Source organism: Protopterus annectens, chromosome 9.part0, assembly GCF_019279795.1.
Source record: "Protopterus annectens isolate FY-2018-M chromosome 9.part0, PAN1.0, whole genome shotgun sequence".
NCBI lineage: Eukaryota > Metazoa > Chordata > Ceratodontiformes > Protopteridae > Protopterus > Protopterus annectens.
Window position 1 is genome coordinate 1,417,413,717 of NC_056743.1, and position 24,872 is coordinate 1,417,438,588.

At 40.7% G+C, this 24,872-nt stretch overlaps 1 protein-coding gene across 1 annotated transcript in view; it reads right to left on the reverse strand.

Annotated features, from left to right (window-relative positions):
* Positions 1-2,156: 2,156 nt before the first annotated feature.
* The window catches only part of LMAN2L (lectin, mannose binding 2 like), a 364,835-nt gene continuing 342,119 nt past the window's right edge, over positions 2,157-24,872 (reverse strand). Inside the window, exon 9 of the mRNA XM_044084378.1 lies at positions 2,157-8,337. Within this exon, the coding sequence (XP_043940313.1) occupies positions 8,189-8,337 (149 nt within the window). The 3' untranslated portion in view covers positions 2,157-8,188. The remainder of the gene's footprint in view (positions 8,338-24,872) is intronic.

The window sequence follows — 24,872 nt, forward strand, 5'->3', positions numbered from 1 at the left end:
CCTTTGAAAGGGGGCAATGTATGGAAATAAAACCTGTAACCGTGGTGAATGATATCCAACACCCATCTGTCTTGAGTAATTAAATCCCAATTTTCTTTGAAAAGAGACAGTCTTCCTCCCAAAGGAGCTGCCAGACGAGAATCTACTGGCAGCTGAAAAGGCAGGTCATTGGGTCTGTTTACGAAAGGACTGACCCCTGCCCTCACCAGAAGTCTGAGCAGGTGAACTCCCTGTTCTAGGCCGAAAAGAACCTTGAGCTCTGCCCCTACCACGTCTAGACCTACCCCTAGACTGGGAATCATAAGCAGGATATGTCCATCCCTTAGTAGGCCAATTTCTACCAAACTTCGGTGGCTGCACCTGCAAAAAATCTTTAACAGTTTGCATAGACTTAGCTTTATCCTCCATTTTCTTTAAAACTGCTTCCACAGGCGAACCAAACAACACATCAGACTGTAAAGGAGCATCCAAAATCCTTGTCTTAACATGCTCAGCTAAATTCTGATCCCTCAACCAGGCATGCCTGCGAAGAACAGAACTAGTGGCAGCCACCCTCGAGGAGGCCTGTACAGCATCAAAACCACATTGCAAAGAATGCTTACCCACTTGTTCAGACACATGAACTAAATCCAGCAACTCTTTACACTCAATACCTTCCGCCAAAGCATCCACCTTAGATTTCAATTGTGAAAGGAGATAATTTTGATATTTTAGCATGTGAAACTGACAATTCAACGCCCTCATGGCTAAAGTGGAAGAAGTATACACTTTCTTTCCCCATCTATCCAAAGCCCTTGCCTCTTTATCAGTGGGAACAGGGTTTTTAACAACAGAGGCCTTAACACCTTTAGGTCCCTGAGAAACAGTCTCCGGGTCTGCCCTACGACTCTTAAAAAGATACTTATGAGCTTCAGGCACCCTATAGTACCTATCAGGTTTAACAGGAGCAGGAGGCAAGGAATCAGGGTTCAGGGAAGCCTCTGCAAAAACATCTTCTACCACATTCAACACAGGAGGTATAGCTAAGGGCCTATGCTGGGGTAAAACAAGAATTCCCTAAGCCTTTTCCTAGAATCAGAGTAATCTTGGCCTTCCCATTTAAAGTGCTCCCTCATGGAATGCAGAGTCTCTGAAAATGAGAAATCCTCAGGAGGAGAAGCTGTAGGAGTGGAATCATCCACATCAGAATCAGAATAAGGAGGATACTCCTGCAAGTCTTCCGCAGAAGACTCAGAAGCCTCTGAACACTGTTCAAAACTCTCAAACTCAGGTTCCACCCTAGGCCTCTTATCAGGAGGGGGCATAGAACCTCTAATCAGAGTAATTAAATCTTCTGCCATTTTAAGCATATGTTTCTTAGGCACAGAACCTGAAGTGCTAGGAGAAGCCCCCACTGAAGTGAAACTTGGCCTACCTCTCAAAGAAGTTTTGGAAACAGAAGGAGAGGCTCTAACTACCTTGGGAAGAGAGGGAAGAACAGTTACCTGAGAAGCCCCCTCAGCCTGGCCTACCTCCTGAGAAGGCACATCCTGCAACAGTAAAGTCTCTGCCTGAGACTCCAAAGAAACTCCTGGCAAAACCTCTGGCTCCACTGAGCCTTCTAAAGAACCGACGTCTGGGACTGCCGGTTCATCAACCCTAGGCTTCGCTGTTTTGTCCTTGCGCTTTTTGGACGAAGCGGGCGTCGGAGCATCCGACGGCATTTTATAATTACAACGCTTCCCAAACACTAACCTGGCATAGTCTAACCGTCTCTTAATAGTGCGTTTGTTAAATCTAGCACAAGAGCGGCAACCAACAACGTCGTGCTCAGGCCCTAAACAAGGTATACACAAGGTATGGTAATCCCTATGAGGTATCTGTTTCCCACAAGAAATACAGTTATTCACTTTTTCTGACATCCGGTTAAATACTGAGGCAAGAAAAACCAAAATGTTCTAGCGGGTACTTAGCCAACTTTGATTCGGTCTGAAACTCCGACTTCAGAAAATTTCAGAACGCCAACCTGCACTCGCAAAACTGCTTCTGCATCGGACCATGCGGCAAAAAAGACTGAGGATATGACGTCGGTCATGCGCATTAGTACCCTGACGTACTGACGTCAGTCTAATGCGCCCTGACCGACGTCAGCCATATACTTTGGTATTCGGGCCGACTGGACAGCGGACTACCCAATAGTTAGGACTGCAGCAATGTGGAATGAAGAACATCTATACATCTCACCGATAGATTCCCTTTCTCATTTACAATGTGCCCATTTCCGGATTTCAATGCCAGAAACAGCACCACTGCAGGAGTAGGTACCATTTCATTTATGGGCATTGGGGGCAAGTAAGAATGACAGTTAATGAATAACTCCTTCAGAAAGCAAACCAGGAAAATTTATGAAAGAGGAGTACAGCACTTCTTACAAACAAGAATATCCTGAGGGTAGACTTTGTTATGGACTATACCATCTGAACAAATTCATCATTGTAAACAAGGATTGGAGATGAAGCCCAGGAGTCAGTTGTCAGCTCCAAATTGGTCACATAAAACAATGTAATTGTGGGATTTAGTGAGGTCATTTCAAGTAAGTAACATGTTTAAGTGTCGAACTAGGCAGTCTCTCAGTACTCAAGACAAGAGACATCCCTATAACCCTACTCCTTGAAGGTTGTTTGCCGAAGCGTTAGAGTCTTTTACATGCAATAAATTTTGTGCAGTAGCCTTTTGTTGTTTTATTTTCTACAGAGTGTCCTTGTTTGTGGGAAGAGATATTCCTATGTCTGGAGTACTACAAACACTGCAGGAATCTCTCCTGACAGAATATGTAGATAAATATGAGGTGTTGCTGCTGAAAGCCTGCCTTTTAACTGCTTTTTATGAAGGATTCCAACTGATAATATTGCACTGGAGAGATGTTCAGGTTTCAGAAGGGGTTTGCATATATACTGATAGGAAAAAAGACAGATCAATAAGCAAAGGAGGAAAAAGACAGATCAATAAGCAAAGGATCAGTAGGTGTTCCTTAAGCTACTGCAGGCACATGGTGGAGCATAATAAAGGTACTACAGCGGTATCAGACAAAGGCGGTGGGGTTTACAAGGTCCTTTTGTTTTCCATCAACAAAATAAACCTCTTATTCAATATCAAGTGAAAGTCATATTGCAGAAAGTAGTAGAGAAGTGCATCACAGAAGAGGCAAAAGACACACCACATTCTTTTAAGATAAGGGCAGCTTGATAAGCTCATTGGGCAGGGGTGACCCAGGAGATAAACAACTGGACTACTGAAAGTGTAATGCCTACAGGGTATAAGTAAGGAGCAGTTTACTTTCTATTCATTTTATTTTCACTACATAGAGATCATCATAGGGAACGTGTGGATCACTGGAGACACACACAGGTCCATTTAGATTGAAGACAGACTGTATCACTGGGAAAAAAAATGATTAACAGGACTGTGATGGAAATGGGATCCATTTATATAGCACAACGGATTTTAAGGTTAAGTCAGAGATATAGTGGGTACATGGAGTGCACCTGTCAGATAACGGGATGCGGGACTGTTTTTCACACCCAAAGGATGGATTGGCAGACTTGGGCTACAGTAAGCATAAAGAAGATAAGCTTGGTGTAAGGGGTAAGATGTTAATTTCCCTCCCTTCTGTGGCAGAAGGCAGGGGTAGTAAGGGAGACGAAAAGTAAGGTGAAGGGGGATACAGGATTTACTAACTGGTCCTTGCAGAGCTGGTGTTCCCAAAGGAGTGTTGAGATTTATCAGCCTGGTATCTTTTGCCAAACTGTAATGCAGCCCTGGAAGTGAAAATGGCAAAGCTTGAAGCTGTTTTGGGAAATTTACTAGAGTGATATCGGGCTGGATACTGACAGTGCTGCTAGCCCTGAGGTGTTTAGGCTGCATAACAACTTGAACATGGTCTCCCAGAAAAGCCTGCCTTGCACACAACTCCTGAAAAATTGATTTTAAAGTTAATTATATTGGGTAAAAAGTGACAAACACATAGTTGTGGCCATTTTAATCTACCACGTGGGTCTTTGCCTTTCTGAAATGGGTAATACAGTAAAACAAAACAATGTAAAAATTAATAAATGAAAGGAGTCAGTAGCTGGTTTGCAAAGACGGTTAAAATAACAGAGTGAACCATACAATCGATGTCTGTTTAACAGCTACTAAAAAAAGTGGAATACATGTATATATATATGGGGGACATCTTGTTCGAGTACACAACAGTTTGAAGTGAGACTGTTATCCAAGGTAAAGCTATGGCCAGTCTATGACTATACAGGCTGGCAAATAAGATGCAGTGAGCCTGCACTTGTCTGAAGATAAGCTCGAATGAACGCAAGAAGGTAAATGTCAGGACTAGGAGAAGGCAAGGACAGGAGAGGTGAAAAGGGCCACATCATGGGATCAAGACAGTCTAGAAGGTTATTGAGAAAAGGCCTGGCTTGGAGCATTCTGACATTTTCCATCACAAGAATCAGCTGACCCACCCATGTAAAAGCAGTGGTGTGTAGGAAATGTAGCTGACTGGACAATGTCAAGCTGTATTAACCCCAGGTAGTTTTGTGTAGAAGTGGACATGGCCCGAGTGACTGACATGACAAATGCCTGTGATGTTGTATTCAAATGATGCATGATTGACATGCCATGCAGATTTGCTTCACCATCTGCATAAATAGTCATCGAAGGGGCATTGCAATTACCTATTGTTATGCATTGTTTTTCATTTTTGCAAGGGGGCTGTGCTCCCCTGCACCTCCCCCCCAAATTACATATACCAACTTCGAGATCACACTACATTGAAGAAAACAGTAACTCGTATGCATCATGTCACCATCAAGTGTGCACAACCATTTCCATACAACATCACAGCTTTTCATTCTGTTGCTGCTCAGTGTAGTTTAAGGAGCCGACCTTTTTTTTCTACAGTTCATGCGATTTACAGATCCCACTGTACTTTTTATACTTGAAAGAAATAACCGTTGTTCATGGGTGAAATACTACTCTCTTTAATAATGATGGTGCTACGTATCCATCAGCAAATCAGTACAGGGTTTAAGGTTACTACAAATTCTTCACATTTTCCTTTTACTTTCATTTTGTTTTTAAAATTTATTTTCTTATAGTAGGATGTGCATCTTGCATCACTATCAAAGGGAAGACTATTTAATCCAAACAAGTTTTATTTCTTGGTATTATAACAAGTTTGGAGGGTCTGTATACTGCATGCTCAGAATGCTGTCTGAATACTCATGTGGATGAAGACGACATCAACATAAGTATTCACAGATTGTCATACACGTCACCTGGTGCTGGTTGGTGGGCAGGGTTTGGGCAGGCCTTGCTATTGTGCATCCAGGGGGTTAATGCAGTAAAACAAAGCTGCTGATTGGGATCAGTAACGGCAGCACAGTGGTTAGGCAGGGTACAACTTGGCCCAAAAAAGATGATCACACTGTTGATCGAGTAGGAAATTTATGCCCCCCCCCCCCCAAAGAGTTTTCAAGGTTTTGTCTTCTTTTCCAGGTATAGATTAGGTAAAGTCTGTGTTAGTCATGTAAGCCAAAGGTATGGTTGTTCAGGAAGACCAAAGGTAAATGGGAAAGGAAAATACATAGCATAATCAGCTGTTTTTCCCACAGAGCTGGTGGTGGCCCTAAAAGGGTCTGGAGTCCTTACTGCTCAGCACAATCTGACAGACTGTAAGGGGGTCCACAAACTGAAATGGTTAAGCCTGAAACTGCTGTAGGTAATTTTTATGAGTGATGAAGGGCTACATACTGATACAGCTGTCAGCCCTGTAGTTCTTAAATTGCATAATCCTTTGAATATGCTCTCCCCAAAAATGATTTCCTTGTGCACATTTCCTGAAGTAAAGATCTCAGACAATTGTTTAGAAAAAAAGAGAAAGCAAGCAAAAAACTACAGTACATATAAAGACATTTACCTGCAATCAACTGCCATTACATTGCCAGCTATACAGGAATTGAAATGATTAAGTATTGCTGACTGCTATCTGTACTGCGCAGTCAGCTAACAAATACATCAAAAGCTAATTAATTATCTAAGGCTTTTGCTACAGTGGAAATGTGATCATTTAACAGATGTTTATTTTTCCATCCTGGGGGATTAAGAGGAGTTAGCCCGGTATATGAAGTACAACACCTAAGGATTAACTGCACTACCATGATCACTTTCATTCCAGTCAGATTATGCATCGCCACCTATGGGCAACTGTTATGCAAAGCACTTTATGGGTTTACAATCCTAGAAAGTATTACACAAAGAACTTTGTGTAGAAGGTGTTTGTTTTTACAAAGCCCTAAAAGCTTACAAACCTGTCTTCAGGTTACATATCATTTCATCACCTTCTGTCTCTTCAATTTTCTCATATTACTTCCAGCTGGGTAACCTCCCTCAGGAAATGTTAAATAACTATAACATGTTTACATTTATGATCTTTTAGTTTCACTAGCATTTTTACAAGTTTTAAAAGCTTGGAACAGCTTTTCAAGAGAATATAGCTACAATTAACTTTATGGTTTTCTTTTTCATTTGGTACTATCACAGTTATCTCTCTGAATATCCCAACAGGTGCAAGCATTTTTCATTCAGCTACATCTGACCCAGAGCACAGCACACCAGAGCAGAGTACTGCTATTCCCACATACAGCCTATAAACAACTCCTCCTGAGGCAAGGAATACATCTAGCAGCATAATGAAAGCCCACACCTCAGATTGCAGATGGCTAAATGTATATATAGCCTTGCAGGGTCTGGTTTCGTTGTAGTGCTCTGGATATATGTTCAAGTAGCAAGAAGATTGTAATGTGGTTAAACTAGAAGTGGCATATTAATATATTTTATTTGGTACCTTGATGACATGGCCCTTTGTGTAACTGTACAAAATCAATTAAGCACTACTAAAAAAAAGTCTTGCTGTGAAGTAGCAGAGACAACATCAGCAGACAACTTCTAACTGGAATAACTGTTTACAACCCCTACACAGACTCATATGTTTCAGTTTAATTTACTAGAGTAAAAGTTGGCCTAACAGGAATAATGTTCTGCCCTCTACGGACAGCAGAGTGCAAAGTAAATTTAGGTAATATTTTGCTGCATTCATGTCCTACTCTAGGCTAACTGATGGTAAAAATTACAAAAGATACACTGACATAGTGCAGCAGAGAAGGAGTACCTTGAGAATCACATTATAAAAGACATACTTAGATATTTTTATGAATTCTAGCTGGCAGTCAATATATTTTTCTTCTAATAATTTTATCAGTAACTCAAATTTCTCAGAAAAGAAATATTACAGGTTGGTACAGACACACTTGACCTTCAAGATGCACCACGATCTGTCATTCAGCAGAAGGAACACCTGTCATTCAGCAGAATACAGCCTTAGTACAGGTGAAATAGTCAGCAGTCTACAGAGAATGGCCACCCCATGAGGGTCACTTGACAGCGGTTAGTGGTCATACATGAAGAAGGATAAATGGGAACTGCATTTAAAAAAGTTCACATAAGCAATAAAGATACACTGTCTTTATCACACGGCTGCATGTCATTTTAAAGTTATAATGGAATCTGCTGACTGGAGGGAGTGCAGGTTAGTTAATCAAATCAATGTGTCAGTAGTAACACGTGGGAAGGACTATGAATATACATCTCTTATTTGCTTTCTGTACCAATGTAGGCAAGATTATGAAAACAACCTATAAGGCATGCTCAAGGAAATAATGTAAATGACTCTTCTCTTTGGGATTAGTTATTGTGGAAAGTAAAAGGGTCAGTGGTAATGGCTATGGGGGTTGTAAAGAGAGAGTTATCAGTTTTTTATTCCAGTAAGGAAAAATGATTCTGCTACCAGGTTAACAATTCATCACAAACAAACACAACAAGTTAGAATACAAAATACTACTGATATAAACTACTGGCAAAAGACCTTGGGAAAGATTATGCGCCATCAGCGGTTTGTTTTCATCCTAAAGCCAATGAGACAAGCAGAAGATGGTGCAGTCTCACTCCAGTTAGGGGTAGTGTTAAGGCAGTGGCATTTCTGGTCAGCCAGGAAAAGCATTTCCTGGCACTTAGTAACATTTCTATTTTGCTGATTTAAGGCAGCTCACTTTTCAAGCCTCGGTGCTCGATTCTCTCTCCACTGTAAATAAGGGGCTCAGTAAAAGTGCCTCTTGCTCTCTTTCCGTTTCTCCCATTTCTCACAGAGGAGGATTCCTGCAACAGCAATCCCAGTGATGGTCATAAGGGTAAAAAAGGCAACAAGAAAAACAGTGAGTCCATCCAGTGGCTCTGGCTTGACTTTTTCTGCAGACAGAACAAGGGAGAAAACACATTACGCATTAGATAATTCCAGTGAAATATGCAAGTTAAACAGCCATGTAGCTGCTAGCAATAGTTGTTAGCATCAAATGACTACTACCACTCTGTACCTATTCCATCCTGTAAAAATGTTCTTTCCAATGAAGCCAGAAGCAATATCTCCATAACTGTTAAAGTAACTTAAGTACTCACCATAACTACTGATCTCCAAGAAAAATTAACAACTAGTAGGACTAACCCGGTCAACAAAGTGTAAATAAATAAAATTAATAAAAACTTCTAGAACTACTCAGACTCACTTGCAGAGGGAAATACGGTTACACAAAGTAAATTAATTTCAACTGGTTTTAAGGATGCAACAGGAATTCTTTAGGCATTATTTAATGGAACTTTCCATTTGCCAAGGAATATCTTGGTATCTGGTCACGTAATTTTTTAAAGTTTTTAAAAGTGATTGTATTTGATTTTTCAGTACTTCCTTGTTATGGCGGACCCGGCGATTTAGTTATGTAAACAGTAAAGATGGAGCTTAATTAATGTCACCATGGATTTTTTTCTCTGTATTTTTTTTTTTTAATTGCTGCTTCAGTCATTGACCTCTTCTTTATCATTCATTTGAAGCTGGCTTTCCAAAGGATGGATGCTATTTTTGTTTGTCATATTTCCCAACAGAAGTAAGTACTTAACATGGGTTCCTATCACATAGTTGAACTTGTACAAGTTCGAACCCGATATGTTCGAGACCATAAGTTCAAACTTGTACAAGTTTGAGCGTTTAAATGGAAATCTCCGTAAGGGGAGGTTACCGTTCATTTCAATGTGGTGCGATCTCGGAGTTGGTACATTTAAGTAGTCGGGGTGGGAGTGCAGGGGGGGCTTGCCACCTGTTTACAACAGTTTATTTTGTTTTTACTTCTTTTTTTATGACTAGTCGAAGTTTTGTAACTTTGAAAGAATGGTTCGAACATTCCTTGTTCGAAGTTATAAAACTTCGACTATGTAATATAGACCCCTTAACATAATTGCTCTGATATTTTAAGGCCCTCCATGATGCAATCTACTTTATAAGTTATTTAGTTACATATCATATCTATGACCTGTTAGCACTGGCATGTGTTAGAAAACGTGCAAATCCTACATTTTTTTTACTTTACTGAGCAGCCCCAGCGATATAGTTATATAACAGTAAAGATGGCGACTGGGCTTTATGGTCATCTACCAATAAGCATACCATTTGCATGACCACAGGGGGGAATGCAGATTACAATTGTATACATCAGCAATGATGGCAGGATGCAAGTTGCTGCAAGATGAAACTGTTGTCATATAACATGATTTTCTACAAAACAGTCTACCCAGCAACACTGGAATGGCATTCTGCCTGTCATCCCACTACAGTACTCACAGTTTACCATACAAGTCAATGAGGAGTGTTTTGCAGACCAAATCTGCCGATTAAGCGCCGTCTTTACTGTTTACGTAATTATATCGCAGGGGCCGCTATAACAAGGAAGTATTAATTTTTCACATGCACCTAATGAAGCTTGTTGTGAAAGCCTTGTAAGCTTCTGTTTTTAGATTAGGAAAACTTCTTGTTCTTAAATGTAGTCCTTCTATTTGGTGACTTGAGCAAGTTTTGGTTTTATTGAGCTAGATAGAAAGAAAAAGAAAATAATATAAAAAGGAAAGATGCATGTCTACAACAATTTAAGTGCGTTTCTAGTACTTATCAGATTTTCTGGGAAAGTGGGTTTAACTGAGAAAATTTAACTGGGTGACATATTATCAAAGAAAGAAATTCTACAGAAACTCTTCATCCTTTTTTAGTTACAAGCTGGTATACAGTCCAAAAATCATGATGAGTGTAAGAAGATAAAGTGTTCTTCTGGCACTGGGTAAAATAGGCTTCCATTACACTATGGTGTCAGTGTGACAGACAGGAATAGCATAGCACAACATCAATGCAGGAATGATGCACTATATTTCAGTATCAATACAGAATATGGAATTAGCATGCTACATCTGTGCCAGACAGAAAATGTCTCACTACAACATACTGCAAGCCAGAAACTGTCACAGTGCACCATATCATCAGTTTATCAATAATCAAAGTGCCGGTCCACTAATGTTGGAGCACTTCACAGCAGCAGTATGAAAGCACATTTATATTACAGTGCCAGTACAGCCCTGCCACAGAATCCCAGTGTTACTTAGGAATATTCACAGCACAGAAAGACAATTTGAGAATATTATGGTGCATCTAAGGGTCAGTCTGTTATTATTTATAACATGTCAGCACAAGTCCAATTGTATAACAGCACATAACAGAGGATTATGATCAGGTCTCTCATCATAATCAAAGTGTGTGTTCAATACATGGTGGATGTCAAGAAAATCATCTCAAAAGCATAGCAAAAGAGAAGAATATTGACATAATTCTGAGAAGATATTAGTGAGCTATGATGAGAGGGGAAATTGATCTTTACTGTTTGCAGTTCATGGATCTTTACCTGCTCTGAAATACTAGTTTCAGAAAGAAAAATTGTTGGGACATGAAGTGTTTCACAGCTTTGAAAGTTGTAAAGCATTTACAGAGACAGTTGATGGAAATAAATGTGTCTCTTATCCTGTAAAAAGCTGCAAAACATTTCACATTGTCACACATAAAAAGTGAAACAGCCAAAGTGTTTTGCAGTTTTCAGAACTGCTCTATTTTCTCTATACTGTTCAAGCTCTGGTGCAGGAACTGAGCTTAACAGCACTTAGCAGCACTTAAGGAAACTATTAAGCATGTTTCTTGCATAAGAAAGGTGTTTAACAAAGCCTGTTCCTGAATTTGGCACATAATTGTAATGTTCCATGCACTACACTAAAGATGAAATGCCTCACAACATTACTGCAACACACTTTATCCAGGAATGTCGCAAGACCATTTATGACAATTAAAGTATCACACTGCCAGGCTGGGTGCAACATCATTTCATGGCACTAAACTGGTAGTATATTGTACTACTATTTTTGAAGTGTCACAGTATATTGTTGTGCCAGTTTGCAAGTTTCAATGAAAACAATAATCACAGTGCCAGTATGAGTGCAGCGAAAAAGTGCAATGCCATCCTAACAGGTTACAGACCAAAATTTCACAGTATTTATGCATTCATTAACTAGAGATGTGCATTGGTACATGACTCTTTTTAGCCATGACCTGGGCCACTAGCCACTTTATGCTAAAACCTCAAATCTGTGAATCATCATGTATTGGCTAGATAACTTAAGAAGCCAGGTGGAAACAATTACATACCTATATATGTGAAAACTTTAAACTAAAATATATCTCCCTTTCCTTAGACATTATAAATAAATTATTGTAGGTCACTAAAATGTCTTTGATGATACCATTAAAAGGCTAATAAAGTTTAATTATATTAATCTAATATTGTTGCCTTTTTAAAGAGTTTATTTATAAAAATTCAACTTTAAAGAATATTTTAGCATGCTTCCTATTGCACACAAACGGATTTTATAAAAGCAATATCCAAAAACTAAAGTTAGATCTAAAATCTAATGTTGGATCTAAAATCTAAATTCCACAGTAAAAGGACAAAATGATCATCTTCAACAATTGGCTAAGCTTCTGGTGTCATTCCAAGGGGATCCAGTATCTGTCTGCCTGGGATGACATGATCGGCAGGCCAAGATGCTTTGCCAGAGATGGCCTGCACCTGTCACCTCTAGGATTCCAGATACTGGCTAAGGCTCTTGCTGCCCCTATAATGCCTTTTTTAGGCAAAGCTCTAATGTCAAACGCACCACCACAGTAGATACAAACAAGCAAAATCTAAGGGTAATGTTACTCAATGCTAGAAGTCTAAATCTCAAAATGCACTCACTCGAGGCACTCCTTAAGATGGAGAACACTGACATCTGTGCAGTGACAGAGACCTGGTTTAAGGCTCCAGAGAGCACCCCTGCATTACCAGGCTACAATTCTTACCACACCTTCTGCCACCTAACCTGGACCGAAACACTAAAGGAGGAGGCGTGTCTATATTCATAATGGATATCCACACCTCCAGGCTAGTTGCTCAACATAATGCATCCAAAATTATCCAAGTACAATTAACACTTGGCAAGACTGCAATTCAGGCTGTAGTTTGTTACAGATCCCCCGCCATGCCCCAGGACGCCCACTCCATGTTTCTTGATATACTAGATAATATTAAGGTACAGCTCACTACCCTAATATTGGGAGATTTCAACTACCCCACCATCAACTGGGAAAACTACTCATGTACGAACTCCTTTGTCAAACGTTTTCTGGAATTCATCAATTCCAACGCCCTGGATCAGCTTGTCCATACCCCTACCAGGGGCAGTAACATCCTGGACCTGGTCATTACCAATATGGGTAACAGATGCTCCACATCAGAGGTCAACTCCTCACTGGTCAGGTCCGACCACAAGCTAATCACCCTAGACATCTATATCCCGGCCCCACTCCCCATTAGGGAAACCACCGTAAAAAATTTCTCCAAAGCCAACTTCATGCTTCTTAAGTCAGAAGTGGCTAACATCACGTCACCCACAAAGATGGAAAATAGAAGTACGACTGCTGAATCATATACAAATGTGCTGTATAAGCACATACACGAGTACATGGACCGTGCCATCCCCAAATGAACCAAGATGCTATCCTCCAAAAAAAGGAAGCCAATCTGGTGGTCCCCTGCCATAAACAAACTCTACAACAGAAGGAAGAAACTGTTGCAAAAAAAAAGAGTAAAATCCCATGATTGCGGGAACTCCCTGGTCAGCTTCAGCAAGAAGCTGAGATCCTTCATAAAATCCTCCAAAGCTAGTCACGAAAATAAAATCACCATGGATTCTAAAGACAACCACAAAGCTTTCTACAGCTATGTCAAGAATCTCAGTGGCAATACTCAGATCTGCTCTGAACTACAGCACAATGGCACTACATTTACCGAACCAACTGATTGCCAACATCCTGGTAGACAGGTTCAATGCAAACTCTACCCACCCTCACCCCCCCCAAAGGGCCCATCTCCATACCGGAAGATTGCAAAGCCCCTGTAATCACAGGTGCACAGGTAAAGGCCGCACTCTCCAAAGCCAAGAACACAGCATCCATGGAACCTGACAACATCCCAGGCTGCGTTCTGCATGAACTACAGAATGAACTAGCATCCCACCCAAGTACCATGTTCAACCATAGCCTCACTTCAGGCTTTGTGCTTATGGAATGGTGCACAGCGACAGTTATCCCACTCCACAAAGGGGGTCCCACCACTGACCATGGGAACTACCACTCCATTAGCCTGACGAGCCTGGTCTGTAAGGCCATGGAATGCATCATCCTGGAGCTTATAAACAAAGACATAGGTAACCTCCAAACTCTGGACCCCAATCAGTTTGGATTTGTAAAAGGTAGATCATGCCTCCTGAACCTGACTGACTTCTTAGAAGCAGTCACCAGAGCCTTAGATGAGGGTAAGGTGGTGCATACAGCCTATCTTGACCTCACCAAGGCTTTTGACACCATCTCCCACTCTGGTATTATAGATAAGCTCACTGGACTGGGCATAAATCCCTATGTCACAAGATGGGTGGCCAACTGGCTCACTGACAGAACCCACACAGTGAAAGTAGTCAACTCCAAATCCGACTTCAGACCAGAGACAAGCAGAGTACCACAGGGTTCGGTTATGGGCCATCTCCTGTTTGGTATCTACTTCTCTGAAGTCCAGGCTAATACAGCTGGCCTCTGGCTAACAAAATTCGCAGACAACTGCAAACTAGGAGCCATAATGGATTCGCCTAAGGATGTGGACATTCTACAAAGAGGCCTCACTGAGACTGATGCTTGGTGTCAAAGTCATGGCCTAAAGCTCAATGCCAAGAAGTGCATTGTCATTCCCTTTGCGAAAAACACCGTACCCATGAACTACCACATAGGCTGTAGCCTACTAAATACTGAAAGTGTGATAAGAGACCTTGGGACACAGGTGGACTGTAGTCTCTCCTTTGATAATCACATTGCCACAGTAGTCAGGAAATCCTTCTACGTGGCACACCTCATCACAAAGGGGTTTTCCTCCAGAAAAAGAGAGGTCATCATTCCTCTCTACTCATCCCTCATCAGACCCATTATAGAGTACAACGCCCTGTTTGGCATGTACCTTGCAAGACATCTGCAACAGCTACAGAGGCCACAGAAATACCTCACTAGGAGGATTACCAGCCTCAAACACATGCCATACGCAGACCATCTCAAAAAACTCCAGGGGCACAGGAAAATAATTTTCTTGAGTGGCGAAAGCCATCAAACCTCGTTTGGCTAGGCTTATACAGGCCTTAGGGCCGATAGCCTAATACATACCTATGAACCTTATACACTGATCTAATTGCTTAAATGGAATGAAATGATATCAACTGACAATGTCTGAAATAAGTATAACATACAACATGTAATTTGGACAAGTCAGAACATGACTCGAGAGAGAAAAAAAAAGAAACTTAATGGCTGACACTGTAAAACGTACCTATCCTAAAATACTGGAATACTTATTAATTAATAGTGGAGATGATACAAAACCTTCTCTTTCTAACCTAACAAATTCATTTTAGATTTGAGAATAACATTAACAGTAAACATTGGGATTGAATTCCTCGATATAACCTCATAGAGATGGATGACGATAAATGTAAAGAATTAATCTTGAGGTCTGTAGGATCAAAATCTTCTAGCCCTTTCTGAAGAATATTTACATAGAGTTTTTATTATGCCAAACACATTTAGTAAACTGTAAAAATTTATTTGATTTATTTATTTTTATTTTATTTTACATTTGGTAACTGGGAAAGTCTGACTGGACACAAGTCCTTTTTCAGCGGAGGCCTGGGGAGAAAAGCTCCAGTTAGAGCATGTTAACAATTCATCATATGACAAGGATTACATATATTTATATGAGAGCAAAGCATAACAAAATAAGCTAAGATTGTTCAGTGAGCTGTACATCAGTAGTAATCTACAGAATGATACAATATTCTAGAGAATACATAATTGTCATCATTTGGAAGTGGGAGAGGAGATGTGGAAGAAAAATGAAAACTAGAGAAGTGAGACTAACAAGAAAAGAGAAGTCTAATGAATGAAAAAGAGGGAGGATATTTGACTTGGGTGAGCCAGAATAAGATGGAGTAGGATTAGCCTGGGGTGTCACAGTGGCAAACCCAGTTAGTTTGTAGGTATGTTTTTAGAAATTTCTTGAAATGAGATAAGGATGTTGTGCCGGTTATGTAAGTGGGCAGTGAGTTCCATTTTTTGGCAATATAGTTAGAATAAAGGGAGGCCCCTGCAGAGCAATTGGACTTAGTGACCTGAAGAAGTGGTTTGTTGTTGGAGCGTAGAACCCTAGTACTGATGTGGGAATGTATTAGGTTTTGTAATGCAAGGGTTTTATTGGGGAAGTAGAGTAGCTTATACATTAGTATGAGCTGATTATAGAGAAGGAGATGGGGGAGTTCAAGCCAGTTGAGTTGTTTAAGGGCTGTGCAGTGGTGAGGTTTGGGCAGGCTGTTTATGGCGAACCATGCAATTTTGTTAAAGCAGGTGTCAAGTTTAGATAGTTCTGATCTTCTGAGATTGGTGAGGATGGGAGAGGCATATAGAAGTGTGGAGATGAGATGGGTTTGTGCAATTTTACCTCTGGTACTATTTGTGAGGAATATTTTGTTTCTATGTAGTCCCCCACTGTTTTGTGTACTTTCTTTATGGTGAGCGAGATGAGAGTATCAAATTTCATTTTCAGTCCATTTCTACACCTAAGAGTTTGATGTGTGTGACTGGAGAGATGGTAGTTTTGTTGTTAGAAAGCATAATAAAAGAGGGTGGAGGGGGAGCAGAGTGATTAGTAGGGTGGAAAATGGGAAGATTGGTTTTACTGGGGTTTAGTATTAAATGGGAGCTGGTAAGTCATTTTTCCATGGAGAGGAAGGAGGCTTGTGTTTGGCCTTGCAGTTCTTGGAGGGAAGGAGAAGAGCAGATCAGTGTTGAGTCATCTGCGTATAGGATGACTGAGGCTTCTAGAATAGAGGTATGGAGGTTATTAATGAAGATAGAAAAGAGTAAAGGTCCAAAGATGGAGCCTTGGGGAACTCCAAGAGTGACAGGCAAGAGAGGTGAGAGTTCTTGCCTCCATTGAAATCTAATGAGACAGTGTGCTGGAGATGTAAAGAATCATTAAAGTCCGGTGTTGTATCTTTTGCTATTACATGAGGTAGCAGTATGTTAGCTGATAGGGTTTAAAACTTTTTCCACTATCCCTAAAGCATTTACACAGGCACAGCTGATAGAACTAGCATTACATCAGTTTTTTTAATGAAAGGATGAATACAGAATCAGTCATTACAATCTATTTTACTGCCCAACTAGTAGCCCAAGGCTGGTACAACGTATAAAAGCATCATACTGCCAGTCTGGCAGTACCACAGCACATCCTTGTACTACAATGACAGCAAGAAGTTTATGTGCAAGGTTTCTAACTGGAATTCTAGACCTGTGCACCAATTATTACCTTTGGGGTTCATCTGCTTCACAAAGTGCTAACTCTGGAAAGCTTTCCCTTTGGAGTTATATGCTTTTGAAAGTCAATGACTGCCTTGTGCCTACATCCAGACTGACTATGGTTTGGGAAAGTCCTTCATAAGTGCTGCATTTGCAGGTACCATCTTCAGTTCTTCATAGTGAGAACACAATGTTCAAAATGCTTATACAGACACAATTAGACTGTCAGCCTGCCTAGGAGTAATAACGTTCTTCTACCTGAAGGCTAAAATTAGTTTCCTTTAGAGAGTGGATCATCAGAATCGGTGCCTATATCAATAAAGTTTTGCAAAGCTATGGAGAGGATAACAATTCCTGTAAGAGAAAATCAAAGGCTGTATCCAGGTGGTAGAAAGGTGTGTTAAGAATCTAGGTAGAGGACACTTAAGAAGCTCGGAGATTACAGCAGTCACCAAGGCATCCACATCAATACAAGCAACAATGAGAAAGGTAGCAAAAAGTCAACATGCAAAAACCAATAAACCAAGGTAGAAGCTTTTTTGTCCTTTATTTCAAACTACACAGATGTATTGATATGAACCACATGATGAGTCTGGCAGTTAGCATGGAGGTTAAGGTTATAAGCTGTAGCTCCTATGATACAGGGTTTGATTCCCTCAGGTCTTGTTTGCCTACTTGGTACTGTATGACCTTGCTCCCAACCTTGAAAAAGGAAAGTGTATCCAGTGGGTCTACTTTCTTAACAGAGGATTACCATTATTATTATTTTTATTATTACTATTATTATTATTCAAAGTGAAATGGGTTGCATTTGTGATACTTCAGTTTTGCAGTCTTTATGATGGCTTTTGTTTTGTTCTTTTAGGCTCAATTTACTGCCATGAATGAAGGCTGAGTGACAGGATAGAAATGTGGTTTTCAGGCATTTAGTAGAAAAACATCTTCCTCAAACAAAGTAAATTTCTTTATCTCCAAGGTGCAGACCCATGAATATATGAGAAGATACAGCTGGCGCATTTCAGTGAAAGTGCTTTTAAACCCCTTTTTTCAGTTTAAGTGCAATGTGTACACTGCTCTTTTGTTGTACATGTGGGAGATTAAATCAGTAGACTATATTAAGTACCTCAATACAATATGCAGACACATACCTTGGCCTTCAGCTGCTCCTAAATATAAGCCAAGAAATAGCTAAGGTAAAGGATATAGATCTATTGCTGTACTCAGATGTCAAGACTAATAACAAAAGACAAAAAAGCAATCCTATTATGAGGGACAACTGACCATTTAAAATAACATGAAGACAAATCATTGTACCTCATGTATGAAAACAAATAATGAAAGAGGGAACAGTAATTTCCTTCTACCTGGTCCAGGCATTAAAATAGCCAATTATCTGTTCATATTATGCAAATTAGCTGTCACTACACTGCAATGTACAGACAGTAAGTGATGGGAACTTTCAGGTGGATATCACAGCGCTTGCAAAAAGAATGACAACCTTCAGACCTTTGTAAATTTGCAAGAATCCAATAATTTTAATACTCTGTTACATTGTTAGTCTTACACCCAGTATGTTATTTGTATATAAACAGGATCATCACCAGTCCGGCAGGAAAAAGAAGACATCTGTTGTGGGAAGCTCACAATTACTGTAACATAATACAAGCATTGTTTTTTTAATTTCCAAAGTAGAACGAGGTCTTTTATGGGCAAACTGTTAAAGAATCTGAAAATAGTGAAGTAAAACTACTGTAAAGTATAGCAAAGTGCTGCAACAGCTAATACTGCTGCATCACAGCTCTTTGTTCTATACTTTGGTTCTCAGCTGGGGAGCCTTCTGTGCAGAGTCAACATATCCACCATGCTTTTGCATGGATTTTCTGGAGGTGGTTTGGATTCCTCCCATATCCCAAACACAATACTGTACATGAAATAACAATCCTCCAAATCACTTACAGGTGCACAAAGAGAGCCAGCGAGCATGAGTGAGAGAGGGAGGGGGGGGGGGATAAGTGTGTGTGTGTGTGTGTGTGTGTGTGTGTGTGTGTGTGTGTGTGTGTGTGTGTGTGTGTGTGTGTGTGTGTGCGCGCGCGCGCAACAGACTAGCACCCTTAAACCTATCCACAACTTTTCTTTTTTTTTTTTTTAGGGATGACTCTGCAACTCTATCCTTTTAAGTGACTTGCACAGAGTCACACAGTTTGCAGGTGGAAACTGACAGAATAAAACCCAGACTGAAGCTAAGGGATCTTTATCATCTATCTAATTCTTTTGCAACTGGAGCTTGAATTTCAGTGATCGGTGGTCTTTATTTGCTCTAAAGAGGTCCGCCAAGCAAGGAGTTAACAAGGATTTAAACTTTAGTGTAGAAAATAAGTCATCTTTTTCTTATGGAAACAGTCTCCACCAGCCCCTCCCCTGTTTAGAAAGGGAGCAATTGGAAGAGAATAAAAAGCCTAAGAGGTGATATAATTACACATGCAGTAATCTCAATGATCATAATCTGAATCCAGTAAATGCATCTGTGACATAAAAAGGTAATAAATGTTGTTTTAAGGTAGCTTCAAGAAGGGAAGGAATACCCTTCCTCTTCTTTTTCAAGACTTGGACAGTCTCCTGGAAACCAAGGGGGCACATTGTTCCCTCTCTAAACAAATATCAGCTCTTGAATGAAAAACTGTAGAAAGGCATACGAAGACAAAATCTAAATGCAGGACTGCCAGCATAGTAATTATGCATTGCTAATCTATTGAAAAAGCAAATGACAATGCTCAAAGTACTGAGAATTTGCTGAAGGGGTGGTAGCTAGAAAAGATGGAGTAGTAGTCTGTAGATGAGTACCTTCCAACATTACTGGGAAAAGGGTTGAAGCAGCAAGAGACAGAGTTTTTTCTAAAGTAATGCTGATTTCTTTAAACAACTTTGGCTATTCAACAGTTTTATGCAACTCTGGTTTAAGCTCAGGTTCAGGTAAGGGACTTCACATTGCAACTACCTACAAAAATCATCCCTTTCTGTTAGATCTTGAGAACTCTTGACTACTCCTACACTGATGCCCCTGGTAATTTTGACCCTTGAAGAATACTGTGGTCAGACATTTTCTCACAGAGTGAACTGTCTTATTCCCACAACTCTTCCTTAGTGGTACTATAGAGGATGTTGAAACTCCTGAAACAATTACCATTATGTCAATCTTGAAAGCCCTCAACTCTGCCTCCTTGGTCCCCCTTCCCTTTGTACGTTTTGCTTGGGGATAACAGACTTGCAGTCTCCTAGATTTTAAATTTGATGAATGTGTGTCATAAATTAAACAAAATAAAATAAAACAAAACAAAACAATTGGCGCACTGCTCCCAGTTCTCCACTGAGCAATTCTACCTCAGGCAGAAAATGCACTGAAGCTGAAAATATCCAGAAGCTGTCAGGTAAAACGGCATGTCAACACACTTGGTAGGAGTAAAGTTTTAATAACTACATCAAAACATAAGGGGAGAAGCATTCAAAAGTAAAAAGGAAATGACAAATTAGGACATAAAACTAAGGAAAAAATACATTTTGAGAAAAAAAATGCAGTCACAAGAATCACTAGGCAAGCGGGAAAAATATAGAAATCAGTGTTGGTATACCGTTTAAATTATTTTATATTCTCTTCTGTTACTGGTAAAGTACAGTTGTATAAAATCTTACCATAATGGTAGATGTCCTTAAATTCACTGCTGCACTATTCTTAACATTCAGGATTCCCTGCTGTGGAAGCCCATTGTCCGGCCAGTACACCACAAACATCCTGTGGCATTTAAAGGTAAACCTGAACATCACTTAAATGCTCCTTGCTTACCGTAGAGCATAAAGGCGACTTTCAGGCTTACCATAAACAGAACTGATTGCTCCAGTAGGAAACACCAGTCCAAGGAACCCAGACAGTAACCTGTACATCCAGGAAGGAAAGGACTACGGGGATGCAGGGAGGAAGTGAATACTGCAGCAGTGAAGGCAAGGACATCTACCGTCACGGTAAGATTTTATACAACTGTACTATGTCCTTGCATTCACTGCTGCAGTATTCTTAACATTCGAGAGAGTGACAAAGCTCAATAGGAAGCTTGGGAGGGGGAAGGAGAAAAAAAGACCCCTAAAAAGCCATGGAGAACAGCACTAGCAAAACCGGACCTAGCTCTAGAGATACCATCCAACTTGTACTGCTTAGTAAAGGTATGCACAGAAGACCAGATAGCTGCTTCAATTACAGAATTAGTATCTAAGCCTTTGAAAAAAGCACCAAAAGAAGCCAAGGCTCTAGCAGAATGAGCCTTGACTGAAGGAAGGCTCTTGCCATGAAAGTTGTAACAAAAGGAAATAGTCTTAGAAATTCAAGAAGAAACAGTTTGCTTGGATACAGCTAGACCCAAAGATCTAGGATGAAAAGAAACAAACAATGGATCAGATTTTCGAATACCCTTAGTCTGATCCAAATAAACTGAGTTGCCTATACACATCCAAAGTATGCAGCACCCTCTCACTGACAGACTGGGGAGAGGGGGGAAAAAGTAGGCAGATTAATGACTGATTAAGGGAAAGCTCATTAATCACCTTAGGCACAAAAGTGGAATTAGTGCACAAGGACACCCTTGTTGTCATGAAAAATCAAAAAAGGAGGGAAAGCCATATGAGCCAGTAACTCAGACACCCATCTGGCAGAAGTAAGAGCTAACAACAGAACAGTCTTCCAAGAGCAATGTTGGAAGGAAGCTGAAACAGCAGGCTCCAAAGAAGCCTGAGTCAACTTCTCCAAAACAAAAATAAGATTCCAGGGAGGTGGAACAGGCTTCCTGGAAGGTCTAATATTAATGATGCCTTTGAGAAATTGTTTAACCTCACATCTAGAAGCTAAAGGAGGAGGTAAAGGCAGACAAGCAGAGATGGCTGATAAATGGGTCTTAATAGAAGAACAGGCCAAACCAGCACTGAGGAACTCGCACAAACAAGAGAACAAATGGAACATCCACAGTAAGTAGGTTCAACTTATGAGACAGACACCAAATAAAAAACCTCTTCCATTTGGATAAGCAGCATTTCCAAGTAGTAGGTTTCCTGGCCTCCTGCAGGACTTGCAGCATGTCCTCAGAAAAAAGGTGTCTATGAGGAATCAAAATCCTATCACCCACAATGTCAGTTGAAGCATGGACAGGTGGGGATGGATGAGAGATCCCTTGTCATATGTTATTAGATCCACCCTGTGAGGTAGCTTGTGATGGCTGTCCCTGGCTAGATGCAGAAGTAGAGGGAATCAGTGCTGTCACAGCCAAAAGGGAATCACCAATACGATTTTGGGAACATCATGTTGAATTCTGAACAGGACTTTCATAATGAGAGGAAGGGGAGGGAATACATAAAGAAATTACCTTCCAAGAGAATGATGGTGTCACCTTCCATACCAGAGGATCTGGGACTGACACAAAACCAGAAGAAAGGCAAAAATATCCACTTGAGGAGTACCCAACTGATGAATAATGTCCAGAAACACATTTCTGTGAAGCATCCATTCATGGGACTGAGTTAAATACCTGCTCACGAGTGTCTGCCATAATGTTCTGACCGGAAGGAATATAAATTGCCTGAAGAGTCACTTGATACTTGACAGCAAGATCCCATATCAGAAGTGCCAACCAGCAAAGAAGGTGGGATCTCATTCCTCCCTGTTTGTTGATATACCACATCACTGTGGTATTGTCAGTAATGACTTTGAGAGGTCCTAGAGAGAGAAAACAGGATGAAAGGCCTTAAGGACCAGCAGAAGAGCTGTCATCTCTGACAATGATGTGCTCCCACCGCTGGTGAGGCAACTACACCCCCTGTGCTTTTAGGGAGCCAAAAGTCACCCCCCAACTGATGTCTGAAGTGTCTGTGAAAAATTCCTGAGAGGGAAGAGGAGGATGAAAAGGGATCCTTGCATTCAGAGACAACTGCCAAATCCATCTATGAAGTTCTTATCTGAGACAAGGAAGAAGAGGAACTGCAAAGTCTAGAGGATGTGCATGTTGAAGCCACACTGACTTCAGAAACCACTGAACTTTCTCATGTGAGGTTTGGCCGGAGGGAGTATCAGAATGGTGGATGTCCCGGAGCTCTCGGAAATTCCCTGGCGGTAATGGAAGCCAGAGAAAGAAGAGTGCGAAAGAAAGAAATGAAAGTTAAGGCCTTTGGAGGGGGCAGGGATTCAATCATAGACACTGACTGAATCCTGCAACCCAAAAAAACATGATCCTGAGAAGGAGTCAGAGAAGACTTTTTGAAATTTACTGTGAACCCCAGGCTCTGAAGAAGGGAAATGGCAAAATGAAGATTTTGGAAAAAGAATCACTGGAGAGGATACCTGAATCAACAGATTGTATAAGTAAGGAAATATTTGGATCCCTTGAAGTCTGCAAAAAGCAATCACAGGAGCAAGGCATTTGGTGAATGCCCTGAGGCAGTAGAAAGGTCAAAGGGCAAAGCAGAAATCTGAAAATAGCAGCAAGAAACAGAAATGTAAAACCTTCCTGAAAAGAGGATGGATTGGAATATGGAGGTAAGCATCCTTCAGATCCAGAGACACCATATAGGCCTGAGGGAGAAAGAGAGAAAACAGAATCTGAAGAGAACATTCGAAAGGAAGGCATTTTTAAAAAAGTGTTAAGATGAGAGAGGTCTAGAATAGGTCTCCAAGTGCCCTCTTTTCTTGGCACTAGAAACAGCCTGGAGTAGAACCCTTTCTCCCTTTGAGACACAGATACCTCTTGAATAGTACCCTGAGTCTGAGTTTGAAAAACCTCTGGGAAAAAGGGAAGCTGTTCCCGAGGAGGTTCAGGAATGCCCATAAAAGAAGGGCAGGATTTCCACACCGTGAAATACCCCTGAAGAATGATTGACAGAACCCAAGAATCTTGAGTGACCTGAAGCCAAGCAGAAAAAGAAAGGCAAAGAGAAAGGGGAATGTGGTTGGGACGAGATGGATAGTCATACAGCACCTGGTTTGTCTGGAAAGGAAGGCTTCTAAACCCTTAAAACTGAGTAGCCTTAGCAGGAGGCGCCCATTTGCCACTCTTCTTACCTTTAGTAGAAGGGCGGGAATGTCCACGAACAAAGGCAGGCTTAGAAGGATTGTTTCTCTGAATTTAAGCACAGGAGAAACAAAAACATGTTTAAGCTCTTGTAAAGCCTGATCCTTATCCTGAAAGGACTTGGGCAAACCAGTAACAGCTTCCCCAAACAAAAGTTTAGAATCCAAGGGATTCAACTTAGCTTTAATATCATCAGCTGGAGGCTGGAGCCCAAGCCAAGATTATCTTCTCATAGCTGAGCCAAAAGCAGCAGCCCTAGAAGAGGTATCTGCCACATTATAAATACATTTAATAAAATGATGAATGACTTGAGAGGAAGTCCCTGGCAAGGAATGAGCAGAAGTTTTACCCCCAAACACAGGAAAATCAGAAATAAGTTGATAGGTCTGAGAAAGAAGAGCCAACACATACCCAGACATATGTATCTGATAATTAACAGCCTGAAAACCTAGGGTAGTAGAAGTGTAAACCTTCTTACCGAGCCATTCCATAGTTCTGCCATCTTTGTCAGAAGGCAATAACTTGGGCAAAGGAAGCAATTGAGACAGCTTATCAGAGGCTACAGAGACCAAAAAAGGGTCAGCAGCAGGACATTTACAGAAAAAGATACAATCCTCAGGCACCCTATAGAACCTATCAGGCTTCTTGGGAGCAGGGGGTAAAGAAACCAGAGCATGAAAGGTAGTGGAAAAACATCCAGCAAAGCAGCCAAAACAGAAAGAATAGCTGCAGGTTTAGGAGACTCCAACTGTAGCAACTCATAGTACCTCCAATGGATATCAGGGACCTGAGCACAATCCCACTTAAAAAAATAAAAAAATCCATCATTCTAGAAA